Source organism: Astyanax mexicanus, chromosome 15 (assembly GCF_023375975.1).
Source record: "Astyanax mexicanus isolate ESR-SI-001 chromosome 15, AstMex3_surface, whole genome shotgun sequence".
Classification (NCBI taxonomy): domain Eukaryota; kingdom Metazoa; phylum Chordata; class Actinopteri; order Characiformes; family Acestrorhamphidae; genus Astyanax; species Astyanax mexicanus.
This window is the reverse complement of record NC_064422.1, coordinates 43,068,390-43,083,080: the sequence shown is the minus strand read 5'-3', so window position 1 is coordinate 43,083,080 and position 14,691 is coordinate 43,068,390. Positions and strand designations below refer to the sequence as shown.

At 39.6% G+C, this 14,691-nt stretch overlaps 1 protein-coding gene across 2 annotated transcripts in view; it reads right to left on the bottom strand.

Annotated features, from left to right (window-relative positions):
- The window catches only part of mkxa (mohawk homeobox a), a 343,537-nt gene extending 335,257 nt beyond the window's left edge, over window positions 1-8,280 (bottom strand). For both annotated transcript variants that reach the window (XR_007424327.1, XM_049464572.1), the window contains exons 1-2: window positions 7,888-8,280; window positions 1,338-1,497 (exon numbers count right to left, since the gene is read on the bottom strand). Coding sequence is in view for 1 of the 2 variants with exons in the window: in XM_049464572.1 (XP_049320529.1) it covers window positions 1,338-1,497; window positions 7,888-8,063 (336 nt within the window). In the remaining variant the exon portion in view is untranslated. The remainder of the gene's footprint in view (window positions 1-1,337; window positions 1,498-7,887) is intronic.
- Window positions 8,281-14,691: the final 6,411 nt, after the last annotated feature.

The following is a 14,691-nucleotide window of genomic DNA, read 5'->3' as shown; positions in this document are numbered from 1 at the left end:
TTTATGCAGAAACACTGAGTTTACTACATAAAACACTGATAAGCAATGCTTTAACAGCCTTTTAGAGGGTGCCTATAACCAGGGCCAGCCCTAGGGGGAGCGCTGCCCCCCTAAATTAGTTTTTGCCCACCTAGCACAATGCAAGCAACAACTATTTTTTTAATTATCACTGATAAAAAAAAATCTCTGAACCAATCACAAAAAGCATTGAATTGTGCTCTACAACGTGAATATATTTCCATGCTTATTTCTGATTGGCTCTTTGAGCCATATAATAGCAGCACACTGTTTGGAGAAGTTCATTTAGAGACTTTCTGGTTCAGTACATCAGGTCCTGTCAGTGTGAACATGACAGGAAAGAATATATAAGGGCAAATTAAACACAAATATTTTATTCAATAAGTATAGACTGTACGAAACCCTATAATGCGTCGTTTTCTGTTGAAGACACATGCAATATTTTTATTTCTTGACTTCATGCATCATTTTTAGCCAGTATCATTAACTCTGGCTTTAAAATATGACCCATATTGCTATACTGCCCCCCTCAAGAAAAGCAGTCTAGAACCTAAAACAACCTAATCTAATACCTGCTGCTGCTCCTGCTGCTACTGGATGTCCAGAATTTCTATCTATCTATCTATCTATCTATCTATCTATCTATCTATCTATCTATCTATCTATCTATCTATCTGTCTGTCTGTCTGTCTGTCTGTCTGTCTGTCTGTCTGTCTGTCTGTCTGTCTGTCTATCTGTCTGTCTGTCTGTCTGTCTGTCTGTCTGTCTGTCTATCAAGGAGCTACATAACACACGTATAAGCATTGAACAATGCATTTATTAAGCAATGCTTTAATATTTAACTAGCATCTAATTTGAAAAATGCCTACATAGGGGCTTCATTATACACTAACGTACTGTAACACAGGCATTACACAATGCATTAATAAAGCAATACTTATACTGTATAATGTTATATTTATGAATAGCATATACCAGCATTCATAACATAACACAATACATGTTACAACACAAAATCTATGTGCTGTATATCTGAAGAATTTTGTTAGACATGTTGGGTGATAAAATGAAGGTAAATGTTAAAGTGCTGCATTTTGTTGCTTTTTCCTTGAGTTTGCTGTGGCAGAACAGACAGATATACAGACAGACAGACAGTCAGAATAATGATTGGTTTGACAAACCAATAAAAGACTGTCGATTGTGTGTGTGTGTGTGTGTGTGTGTGTGTGTGTGTGTGTGTGTGTGTAATGTGTAATGTGTATGTGTGTGTGTGTGTGTGTGTGTGTGTGTATGATGTGTGTGTGTGTGTGTGTACTCACCTGCACCAGGGTCATCTGGGATCCGAGAGCGAGGAGGATCTTCTCGGTTTTGGTGGGGTACGGATTGTCCCGGTGTTTATAAAGCCACTGTTTCAGGGGTCGTGCCATATCCTGCAGCGCCTGCCGCTTGTGACGTACCTTACCAACACCCTGCCGAGACCTGATACACACACACACACACACACACACACAAACATGCAACTAGTTAGTACACCTGTAAAATTAGCTTCCAGAAATCAGCAAAAGCCTGTAACTAAGCAAAAGCATGTGATTGGGCAGAAGCCTGTGAATGGGCAGAAGCCTGTGATTGGGCAGAAGCCTGTGAATGGGCAGAAGCCTGTGAATGGGCAGAAGCCTGTGAATGGACAGAAGTCTGTTAATGGGCAGAAGCCTGTGATTTGGGCAGAAGCCTGTGATTTGGGCAGAAGCCTGTGATTGGACAGAAGCCTGTGAATGGGCAGAAGCCTATGAATGGACAGAAGCCTGTTAATGGGCAGAAGCCTGTGATTTGGGCAGAAGCCTGTGATTAGGCAGAAGCCTATGAATGGGCAGAAGCCTATGAATGGGCAGAAGCCTGTGATTGGACAGAAGCCTGTGATTTGGGCAGAAGCCTGTGAATTTGGTAGAAGCCTGTGAATTTGGTAGAAGCCTGTGATATGGACAGAAGCCTGTGATTGGGTAAAAGCCTGTAATTGGTCAGAAGCCTGTTATTATGTAAAAGCCTGTGATATGGACAGAAGCCTGTGGTTGGGCAGAAGCCTGTGAATGGACAGAAGCCTGTGAATGGACAGAAGCCTGTGAATGGGCAGAAACCTATGAATGGACAGAAGCCTGTGATTGGGCAAAAGCCTTTGAATCGACAGAAGCCTGTGATTTGGGTAGAAGCCTATGAATGGGCAGAAGCCTGTGAATGGACAGAAGCCTGTGAATGGGCAGAAGCCTATGAATGGGCAGAAGCCTGTGATTGGACAGAAGCCTGTGATTCGGGCAGAAGCCTGTGATTGGGTGAAAGCCTGTGATTGGGCAGAAGCCTGTGAATGGGCAGAAGCCTGTGATTGGACAGAAGCCTATGAATGGGCAGAAGCCTGTGATATGGACAGAAGCCTGTGATTGGGCAGAAGCCTGTGATTGGGCAGAAGGCTGTGATTGTGCAGAAGCCTGTGATTGGGCAGAAGCAGATGAGATGCTCATATAATGCACAATCCCAGCTAAGTCTGCTGTGAAAACACACCTGCTTTTTGTTCATTATAAGATTAGAAATAAAATAAAGGGAATGGCAGCTGATTAACTCAAATCCAAGCTTTCTAATCTAGTATTTATTATTTTTTTTTAAATTTGTATTAATTTTCAATCATTCATTTATTTCTGACTCTTCAGTTTGGGATCAATTGCCATCCAAAAATCCACGTCTAAACCTCCCATAGACATATAAAAGCTGTGTGTAAATCTACTGCTCACACTCCATCCTCAGATAGTTAAACCTGGCACTAAATCCAGAACATCATACAGTACCAGTCAAAAGTTTGGACACACCTCTTCTCATTTAATGTTTTCTTTTCTTTTTAAAATGTAGATTAATATTGAAGACATTAAAACCATGAAGGATCACATTTGCAATTATTCTCTAATTAAAAATTGTTAAACAAACCAGAATATATTTTATATTTTAGATTCTTCAAAGTAGCTCCTCTTGCTTAGATGCCAACTTTGCCACTCTTGGCTGATTCTCTCAGTCATTCGACTTCATGAGGTCTAACCTGCAATGGTTCCCCAACTCTCCTTAATGAGTTCTAGTTGTGCTGAGCTCTTGTTGTTTGGCTTGTATAAACCAATAGGGAGTCGGAATGGTATATGTTTATACTTCTCTACATCCAATCACAATCAGATTCACTCTATCTGGATGGAGAGATTTATCTGGATAGGGGTTTTATTGAACTGAATTGATTTAAAACGGAATTAAAACGAGCTGAAATGACATAGTAGTAACGAGACTATTTTTAAAATGTAAGGAGTAGAAAGTTCAGATAATTGTGTGAAAATGTAAAAATAATTACTTTAGTAAAGTAGAGATGACGAACATTTCTACTTAAGTAATGTAACAAAGTATTTGTTCTTTATTAATTGACAGCTCTGGTAAATACCATGGTTTAATATAGAACCATCAGCACTCAAAATACAAGTGCTGCTGAAAAGCTTCTTCAAATTGAAGCAGAAACCACACAATTCTAAGTCACAAGTGTCATTATTTTACCTTTTTAATAAGAGCATTTAGGTACTTGAAATGGTCTTACAGTCAAAACACAAAATGCTAAATGATAAAATTATAATAATTATTATATTGATAACACCAAGAAAACATTATGTTGAATTCATGTTCAAATATCAGTGTTTTTTATTATATTCTAAATAATAATTAAATATTTTGTGAAACTTACAATCTTCACCACCAGTTAAAATTAAATGTTTTAATTTAATTGCTTCAGGTGAATATTAGAGGGTCAGTTTCCTGGACTGGCTAATATTGAATTTACTCCATTGAAAAAAGTATTTAGTCTATTGGACTACGCCTAAACCCTATGACTTTAAGCTGGACAGGACAACTTTAGTTTTGTTTGTGTCACAAAAATGTTTTTGTTTGTTTTATTTGAATAAAAAGCTTCTATTCTTCCAAAAACACTTCATACTTACAAGCACGCAGTTTTGAGGATTTGTCGTTAATTTAGGTTTATTTAAAGAGTTTTTAGATAAATGTAAAGAGTGATTTTTAAATGTGTATACTTGTCCTTAAGTAATAAATGTGAAAAATGTGCACACTTTTGTAAAATACAATGAATCTATGATTTTAGACTTATTTGACATTTAAAGGAATTAATGCAAAAACTATTAGCTTAATACACAGCTCTGGAAAAAAAATTAGAGACCACTTCAAAATGATGAGTTTCTTTGATTTTACCAAATTGAAAACCTCTGGAATAAAATCAAGAGGAAGATGGATGATCACAAGCCATCAAACCAATTTGAACTGCTTGAATTTTTGCACCAGGAGCGGAATAAAGTTATCCAAAAGCAGTGTGTAAGACTGGTAGAGGAGAACATGTCAAGATGCATAATAACTGTGATTAAAAAACAAGGTTTTTCCACCAAATATTGATTTTTGAACTCTTAAAACTTTATGAATATGAACTGGTTTTCTTTGCATTATTTGAGGTCTGAAAGCTCTGTGTCTTTTTTGTTATTTCAGCCATTTCTCATTTTCTTCAAAAAAGCTCTAAATTTTTATTTGGAATTTGGGAGAAATGTTGTCTGTAGTTTATAGAATAAAACAACAATGTTCATTAAACCTATAAATAGCAAAATCAGAGAATCTGGTTCAGAAACTGAAGTGCTCTCTTCCTTTTTTTTCCAGACCAGACTTGTCTCTTCTGCAGTTCCTCTGCAGTTATTCCTATATAACAGGTGTTTCTCTGGGCCTGTAGATGTCAGTGTGGCACCGCGCCGCGGTCCCGTTATCGCGCGCTGGGGCTGCACCGCACGTGCTCCACATCCCACCCCTCCCGGACCCCGAGGCCGCTCGAGCTTCATGTTCCGCAAATATTTAGCTTGTAACTCTGATCTGTATGAACAACCTGGAGTCATTTTTTCTCCCCCTGTTCTCGGATCTGCGACACACACCTCAGTGTTTGGATTCATTTTCTTCATTAGCGGCGATTCCCCCCGCCGGGAGCCTGTTTTCCTCCGGACTCTGCTTACAGCAGCGCGCGCCCCTGCGGAGCGGGGAGTTTGCGGGCGGGCGGACAGACGGATGGGCGCTTCAGGGTGCGCATTGTATTCGCGCAGAGTGTGCATGCAGCAATGTGCATCAATGTGTATAAATATGCATGTGCATGTAATTTCAATAGGTGGGCACATTTTCTCTCTTTCTGAGCATTGTGCGCTTTTGCATTTGTATTTGCATGTGTTATTATTCTTTTTTTGCGCAAAAGCTCTCATACACACATACCATTAAAAAAATAAAATAATGATACCTAAAGCAACAGCTGAACGCGCTTTAAACCCAAATACCCACCCAAACCCACCAGAACCAGAATGCCTTTAGCGATTTTAGCAGGCAAAATAAAGATCACAAAGCTGCCCCCGTTTTTTGCGCGTTCCTTCGCTGCCAGACTACAGGCCTATAGCGTGATGGACTGGACCACACATCCAGCTGACTGATCTGTTTATTTATTAGAACCAGGCTCGTGCTACCAAGCAGCCGCCGGCCACCGCTGGCTGAACCAGCATGGACGTTATATTAGCGGTACTCGATGATGGACGTTCATTTCCTGCGATTACTGGCTTCATACAAGCCTTTAATTGCGTCAAAAGATAAGAAAAAGGAAAAAGAAAAATCTGTAAACGTAAACCACCTGCAGACTCTCCATAGCTCTGCTGAGAAATACCTGCTGCTGCTGCTGTTGCCATTTAAGGGCAGAAATGTTTGGACATCAATTAATAAATATAAAAATATTTTTATACAGATTGCAGCAATCGAGTGGGATTTAGCGGTCAGATGCCTTTATTTCTATTGGTTAGAATTCATAATTTATTGAAGCATGGAAAGCATCCTATCTGTATCTAGCTTATTTTTAGGAAGTTAATTGTGTCCGACCACTCTTAAAAAAACTAGTAAAAAGTTGTGTTTTGTATTTGTACATTTTTGTAATTTTTTTAGGTATGTTTATATTTGATCTACAAATGTTTAGACAAGAGAAGATATGGTTTAAATTAATATTTTAACAAAAAAAAGACAAAAACAAATAAACTATTTCTAATTATAATTACTGACAGCACTAAAGCGCTGATTCTAGAATGGGCTCTTCGGATGCTTACAGATGAGTAGCCAGAGAGACAGACAGACAGACAGACAGACAGACAGTTCTGGTCATCCAGACAAGTGGATGAGTGATTGGTAAGTGTTTGAAGAACTCTATAAGACCTCTTTACTCTGTGCTTCAGCTCTTAATTAAGTTAATTGAACGCTATCTGTTAATTGAAAAGCCTAGTGTTAATTGAACGCTTTGTGTTAATTGAAAGCCTGAGTGGGGGACTGAGCTTTTCACTGTAATAAACAGCAGACAGATGATCAGTGGATGATTTGATGACCTGATGAAACTGATAAAAGCTCTAATTAGCTGCATAAATCCAACGCATCTCCGGGTTTTACTTAAACAAAACGCATTACATGCTCATCCCAATCTGCAATTAATTAATTAATTAACTAATCAATCCATCAATCATTTATTCTACAAATAATCCCTTGTTTAGTCTTGGTGAAGTGCTTCTCCACATAAAGTGTAATCAGAAACACATTCAGCTCTTTTAAGGATGAGATCAGATCTGTTTAAGCATAGAGAAACGTACCAATATTAACTTTTTACATTATTTAAAGCTCACATAGAGGCAACGTTCAGGCACATACGGTGCTATTGATAGTAGACTATACTCATTTTAAGATAGATAGCTAGATTATATGTTTAAAGCATATAAGTAAAGCTCATACTTACGCATATTTAAGCATACTGTGATATTACATGATTACCGCATATCTGTCTTTTGACATACTAGGATATGATTTAGTGAATATAAAGCTATTAATAGCAAACATGTGATTAGGCACATATAAACAACCTACATAATGCTTGTATGAAGTTAATCATATTCATATTAAGGCTTTTTGTTTATTTTTGAAGCTACTGACTCCTGATTAGACACACAGTACCTTGATTTTAGAAGTATATAAGATTGATTTTACAGTGGTATATTTGCTGTGTAGCACAATATTCTCTATACTTATTGCATCACTGAAGTCTTAGAACAGTAGAGCAGAATTATAGACTTAGTATAAAACTGTAGTTTTAGTACAGTACTATATTACTATATATGTACACCACAAGTTTGCCATTTGTGTTAATTTGACACTAAATTGACATTTAATACAGTACTGAAAGACTATAGATGTAGCACAGTATTTGGGACAGACTATTTTTGAGGTAAAGCACGTTAGACTCAGTACAGTACTGTGAATTTGATGCGGTACTACACTACAAGTTTTATTACAAGTGCCGAATATTAAGGAACGATTGAGCAATCTCACCTAAGCCATCGCCATTAAGCCAATGCTTAGATACTATAGCTATGCAACGTCATACAAGTTAATAGGCTACTGTTAATTAAGCTCATAATCAGAAACTTACATCCAATTATGTTTAGGCATTTATGAAAATATGCATAAGATTTATTGAGATCAGACGTATAAAGCGCCTAAATTGCGTTTGTCGCTTTAATGATTTTTTTTTTATGATTGCATGCATATTAAACATAAACATGCATATTACAGTTCATATGATGCAACTTAATTGTTAACATATTTGAGACGTATGAAGTGCACGTTCAGTCCGTAATCAGGCGCGTGCTGTCAGAAATCTTTACGCACATTTAAGCAATTTTACGTTCGAACGCTTAAATAAACATTAAAAACATTTAAATTAAAGCTTGATTTTGAGCTGCTTACCCAGGTCTCCTGTGTCTTATAGCTGAGCTGTCCTTTATGCCCTGGCTGCTGGTCAGGATGTCCGCGTGCTGCCCGTCCAGAACCTCCAGATAGTTCCTGCTGCTCCGCTCCACCTCGCTGGCCTTGTCCTCGAACAGGACCTGGCTGCTCAGCTTGTTGAACACGATCGCGTTCATTTTTTTTTGGCTGCTTTTAGTCCTGCTGCGTCCCGCTGAGCCCACTGTCCCGCGTGCTGTCCCACGCCGTGTCTCCCTGCTGCGTTAAAGTCCCGTGCGCGCGCTCAAGGTGCTGCTGGATGGAGTCCTGTTCCGCTGCCTGTCCTGAGGAGCAGAGCGCAGTGCGTGAGCCTCACAACAACCCAGCCACGAGGACACTGCCTCTCTCTCTCCTTTTCTCTCTCTCTACCACTCTCACTTTACTACCCCCTCTCCCTCTTTCTGGCTCTCTCTCTCTCTCTCTCTCTCTCGCTCGCTCGCTCTGTACTGCACGCACGCGCGCGCGCCGTGCGAGGAGTTGTTCACGCGTCAAAGGAGAGAATCTGATCTGCACCATGCACGCAGCACAAGCACGCTCCCTGCACACTGTTCGCACGCGCTGGCTTCTGACAAAACCAACGATCCACCAGCACCAGAACCAGCGCCAACTGCACCGCAACTTCACTATAACTGCATTACAACTTCACTACAAATGCACTACAACTTTAATACAAATGCACTACAACTTTTAATATAAGTGCACTACAAATGCACTACAACTTTTAATATAACTGCACTACAAATGCACTACAACGTTTAATATAACTGCACTACAAATGCACTACAACGTTTAATATAACTGCAATACAAATGCACTACAACTTTTAATATGACTGCACCACCAATCCCACAGGTTCTGTCTGGGTTATGTTACTGTGAAACACCCTGTGCTTGATGACCCACAATTGTCTGGCTTTCAATTGAAAAAATGTGTAATTAAAAATATATATTGCTTATTAGTACAGTGATACAGAATACTGAATTTACCTTTTGACCTTCTGGCTGGTTAAATGGTACAAATATGTACTTCCTGCTGTTAAGAAAGACTTTGTACTACAGATGGAAAACACATCTGATCATCTAAAGACCAATATTAAACCTTTGAGGGTACAATTATGAAAAGTGTACCTTTGAGTGCAAGGAAGTTCCTCTGTCGTACCTTTTATTAGTGTGTATAACTTTAGATGGACAGGGCTGAGAAACACAACATGCTGCTACTTGGTAAAGTACTCTAGACTTAGTACAGTAATATTTTGGCTGCTCAGTTTGTTAAAGAGTGAGTTATAGCTTTAGGTGGACAGGGCTGAGAAGCACACTGTGCTGTTGCTTAGATAAGTACCATATACTTTGTACAATACTATAGATTGGATGCTTGTTAAATCAGTTTGTTAAACACTGAGCTACAGATTTAGGTGGACAGAGCTGAGAAAGCAGACTGTGCTGCTCCAGTAGTTTGTAAGGTACTACATACTTAGTACAGTATTGTAAACATTGTTCAATAATATCGACATATAAATTGTTGAACATACAGAAAGCTTAAAAACACACCATGTAAACTTAGTACATTACCGTGGACTTAGTACTATAAATTGGCTGGTTAGTTTGTTAAAGAGTGAGTTTTAAGTGTACAGAGCTGAGAAACAGACTGTGTTACTGCTTAAAATGTGTAAAGTATTACATACTTAGTAAAGTATTGTAAACTTTGTTCAATAATATAGACTTATAAATTGTTGAACATAGAGGAAGCTGCAAAACACAACTTGTAGACTTAGTACAATACTATAGATTGGCTGCTCAGTTTGTTAAACAGTGAACTACTGTATGTTACTGCAGTTTGTAAAGTCAGACTTTAAATTACAGTACAATACTGTAAACTACAATAGTACAATACTATTGTGCAGCTGTTTGTATACACACACTAACTGTATACATACTCCACAAATTTTCAAGTATTAATTAAACCCTAACAGTGTTGATTGCTCACTGGTAGGTTTGCTGTGTGGTACAGTGATGTACACCTAGAACAGTACAGCTGTGTACAGGTGTGTATATATGTGTATATGCGCGCGCGTGAACGTTCGTTACCTGTGCACTGCTGCGTCCGCTCTCCCATACCCCTCTCACACGCTCTCCCTCGCGCGCTCCAGCTCCACTTACAGCACCAGCAGAACACAATCCCGGCACCAGCAGCACAAGCTCCGCGCGCTGCAAGAAGAGTAGCCGGTGCGCGCGCGCCCCCGCGATTTATCCTCCGCGCACCCGGGAACCTGCACGCGCCGCGAGGCTCGTGTTTCCCAGAGCGGTGGCGCGCGCAGCTAACATACTGAGGATCAGATATACAGATTCAGGGAGTCACGAGAGAGAGAGAGAGAGAGAGAGAGAGAGAGAGATGCTAGAAAAAAGAAAGGAATATATAGAAAGAGAGAAGTGCTAAAAAAAGGAGATACAGAAAAGAGATATACAGAAAGAGGTAGAAAAGAGGGAGGTACTAGAAAAAGAGAGAAAGAAGTGCTACAAGGAGAGAGGTACTAGAAAAAGAGAGAGAAATGCAAGAAAAAAGAAATAGAAGTGTTAAAAATAAGAGTGAGAAGAAAGTGCTAGAAAATGAAAGAGAGAGAGAAGTGCTAAAAAGAGCGGGTACTAGAAAAAGAGAGAGAAATGAGAAATAAGTGAAAGGGAGATAGACTAGAAAAGTAGCGAGAGGAGTACTGGAAAAAGAGAGAAGTGCTAGAAAAAAGAGAAATAATTTATACAAATAAGAGAAAGGGAGAAGTGCTAGAAAGAGAGAGAAGTGCTACAAAGAGAGAGATAGAGAGAAGTGATAGAAAAAAGAGAGAGAAATGACAGAAAAAGAGAGAGAAAGGAGCTAGAAAAAAGTGTTAGAAAGAGAGAAGTGATAGAAACAGGAGAGAGGGAGAAGTAGTAGTTCTAGTGTTACTAGAAAAAGAGAGACGTGCTAGAAAGAAATAGAGGTTCTACAAAAAGAGAGTGAAGTGCTAGAAGAAAGAAAGAAGTTTTAGAAAGAGAGAAAAGTGATAAAAATAAGAGAGAGGGAGACTTGCTAAAAGAGAGAGCTGTAAAAAAAAAGAAAAAGAAAGAAGAGCTAGAAAAAAAGAGAGAGAGAAGTGAAAGAAATAAGAGAAAGGCAACTGATATAAATAAGAGAAAAGGAGAAGTGCTAGAAAAAAATAGAAAAGTAGAAGAAAGATAATGAATAAGGACAACTGGGTTTCAGGAACATAATAACATAACATTATTCTGTTTAAGTGTCTGAATTTCCAGGAAAATAAATGTAAAAAAGATGTTAGTTTGCATGTTTTATAGCTGTAGGTCTAGAACCTCCAGCTAAGTGCTGCTATAATGATCGGGAGACCGCTGGTTTAAATCCCGGTCATGCAGCTTGCCATTGGCATTGCTCTCTCTGGGTGGGTAGATGGAGCTCTTTACTCTCATCACTCCTAGGGTGATGTTGATCAGCACAGGGGAGCCTGGGCATGTAAAGATTATTGTAATATGTATATATTACAAGTAAGTATTGTACTAAATTCTGTTTATCCACAACATCCATCTTCTAGCTAACTGGTTAGCTAAATTAATCGTTGTTGATTATAGATTACAGTAAATCCTGCAATTCTAAATTAATAAAAACAATTTGAAAATTAAATAGTTAAACATATATAGTTTTTTATTTCCCAAACCTTGACTATCTATCTAAGCTAGCTTATTCTAAAGTTAAGCTAACTGACTGTAACAGGCTGTAATTTATTAAGCACACAGTGGGTTAAATCTATGTGTTTTGATGAGTCTTTTTAACCAGCTTATCAGAAATAATCTCATCACAGTTTACTTGGGTAGCTCTGTTACCTTTCTTTTAGAAAAATCGGCACTCCTTGATTAGTGATGAGGTTTTCCATTCACACACTGTCAGTGTCCTGTCTCCTTATTAACGATACAGCTGAGCTGAGCGAAAAGATTCGGGGCTACTGGAAAATTATTTGGGGCTAAAGCCCTGGAAGCCCATGCAGCTTTGCCATCAAGCCACCGGCGCTCAGAGGGAGCAAAATTGGTCCTGCTCCCTCCGGGTGGGTAGATGGCGCTCTCTCCCCACGTCACCAAAGCTGTGATGTCCGCAGCACAGGGCGTCTGTGAGCTGATGTATCAGAACCGAGTCACTGCACTGCCCTCCGAGCATTATCGCTGTGATGCTACTTAGCGATGCTGCACCAGCAACAGATTGAAAAAAGAGGTGGTGGCTTGCTTCATATGTATCAGAGGAAGCATGTGCTAGTCTTCACCCTCCTGGTGTGTTGGGGCATCACTAGTGATAGGGGGAGTCCTAATGAATGGGATGGGTAATTGGCCGTGCAAAATTGGGGAGAAAACGGAAAAAGTTAGAAAAAGAAAAAAAAGCCCCGGAAGCCCAGGCATGGCTATGCCCCTGGATCAGCACAAGGCTGCGTCTGTGAGCTGATGTATCAGAACCGAGTCGCTGCGCTTTCCTCCAAGTGTTAGCACTGTGATGCTACTCAGCATGTGCTAGTCTTCACCCTTCTGGTGTTGGGGGGCATCACTAGTGATAGGAGGAGTCCTAATGAATGGGATGGGTAATTGGCCGTGCAAAATTGGGGAGAAAATGGAAAAAGTTACAAAAAAAAAAAAAAAAAAAAAAAAAAAGCCCCGGAAGCCCAGGCCAGTTTATGCCCCTGGATCAGCACAAGGCTGCGTCTGTGAGCTGATGTATCAGAACCTCGCTGCGCTTTCCTCCAAGTGTTAGCACTGTGATGCTACACAGCATGTGCTAGTCTTCACCCTCCTGGTGTTGGGGGGCATCACTAGTGATAGGAGGAGTCCCAGTGAGTGGGTTGGGTAACTGGCCCTGTAAATTGGTAAGAAAAATGGAATGGAAAAAAATGTTTTAATCGTAATGGAGAATTGCTCGTATATTGGCATATTATCAACCAGAGTTGGTAAACACAGAACTGATTACTTTTTTTTTTTTTATCGTAAATCTGCCAATATACACTGGTGTTATTTAAGTGGGAACACAATGCCACAGGGCTGGAATTAAAGCGGAAGTTTGGATTGCTTTCCCAAACCCCAAATCCTCCTCCGGCTACGAGGGAAAACCCTGGTACTCCTCCCGTTTACTGCCGTAACATTTAGAGAGCGCCATCAGAACACAGAACAAGCTAAATCTACATCAAACATCTGCAGCACACTCTACAATTACTTTCTATTCCAGTGCGCCTCAGCAACAACAGCAGACCAATAGAATCTAATGAATTCTATCAGCTCCATATGGGATGCTCAGCGCCGAGGGAAGCGAGCGTGTTCGCGTGAGTCGCGCTCCTGCATCGATTTCCACTCTCGCAACCCCTCATTTTCCCAAATTAGCCGAGGGAGCTCCTGGTCCGGGCCGCTGGAGATTGGAGGTGAAATGAGAGAGCGTCCTCACGCCCTGTCTAATTGAAGTGCTGCTTTTATTTGGGTTTATTTTTACTTATTTAATGAAGAAAAGGAGAAGTGACTCACGGCTTCACTTCTGAGCGTGATTCAGAGGAGACACGGCGAGAGCTGCTCCACCACTAAGTACCGGTAACTTTACTGTTCCCTGTCTATCAGAGAACGGGCAGGACCGGCCCGGGTGGCCAACCGGAATGACGCCGACTGCCAGAGAGATCTGAGGGAACCACACTCATTTGTTCCAGTCGTGTCCTCAAGTGCCCTCCAGTGTTTTCTCATTTTCTGTAGATCAGAAACGTGCAGAGAAGTTAAATAAATAAAAATGTTTGTGAAATAATGATGTGACATCAATACAGGTGCATGGGGAGTGTAGAAACAGCAGTGGCTAAAACCAAGTAGAAGACACTTCACTTCAATGAATGGCACCTTTCTCCTTAAAAAAAAGATGGACATTCATTAGATAGATAGATAGATAGATAGATAGATAGATAGATAGATAGATAGATAGATAGATAGATAGATAGATAGATAGATAGATAGATAGATAGATAGATAGATAGATAGATAGATAGATAGATAGATAGATAGATAGATAGATAGATAGATAGATAGATAGATAGATACTTTATTGATCCCCGGGGGGAAATTCTTGGCATCCAGCAGCAGGTTACACAATACACAAAGTTAAAAAAGATAAAATATAAAATATAAAGATACATATAAATACAATCAAATAAGAAATAGAATATACAGTGTAAATGTACAGTCTTCGTGTGTGTGTGTGTAATGGAGATGGAGAATGGAGGTAGTGCAGTTGAACACAATAGACAGTGAACACCAGTTGATGTGCATAATGTGAGGATAACTGATGTCAGCCAAACAGAAAGTGCAAATACACAGTTATATAATAATTTAAATTAAATTAAGCAGTGCAAAAGATACGTAAACAGTGCAAAAGATACTTAAACAGTAGATGAATTAACTAGTGAATGAACTACTAGTGCAAAATATGGTAGAACTATAAAAAGTGTTCTAGGCATCAGCAAGTCTGAGAGTGTGTCCATAGCTGGGGGTGTGTCCATGGTGTGGCCAGAGTGGCCGGAATGAAAAAGTTTCACAGAGTCTTTAGTTTGCTGTGCTGAGAGGAGTTGAACAGTCTTATGGCCTGAGGAACAAAAGATTAAGACACAGTTCCAGTATATTTAAAAATGTAATGTTTTGTTGATCCAGACTATGAAGGAACACATAAGGAATCATGTATTACCTTAAAATAAAGTGTTAAACAAACCAAAATACTCTGTGAAAC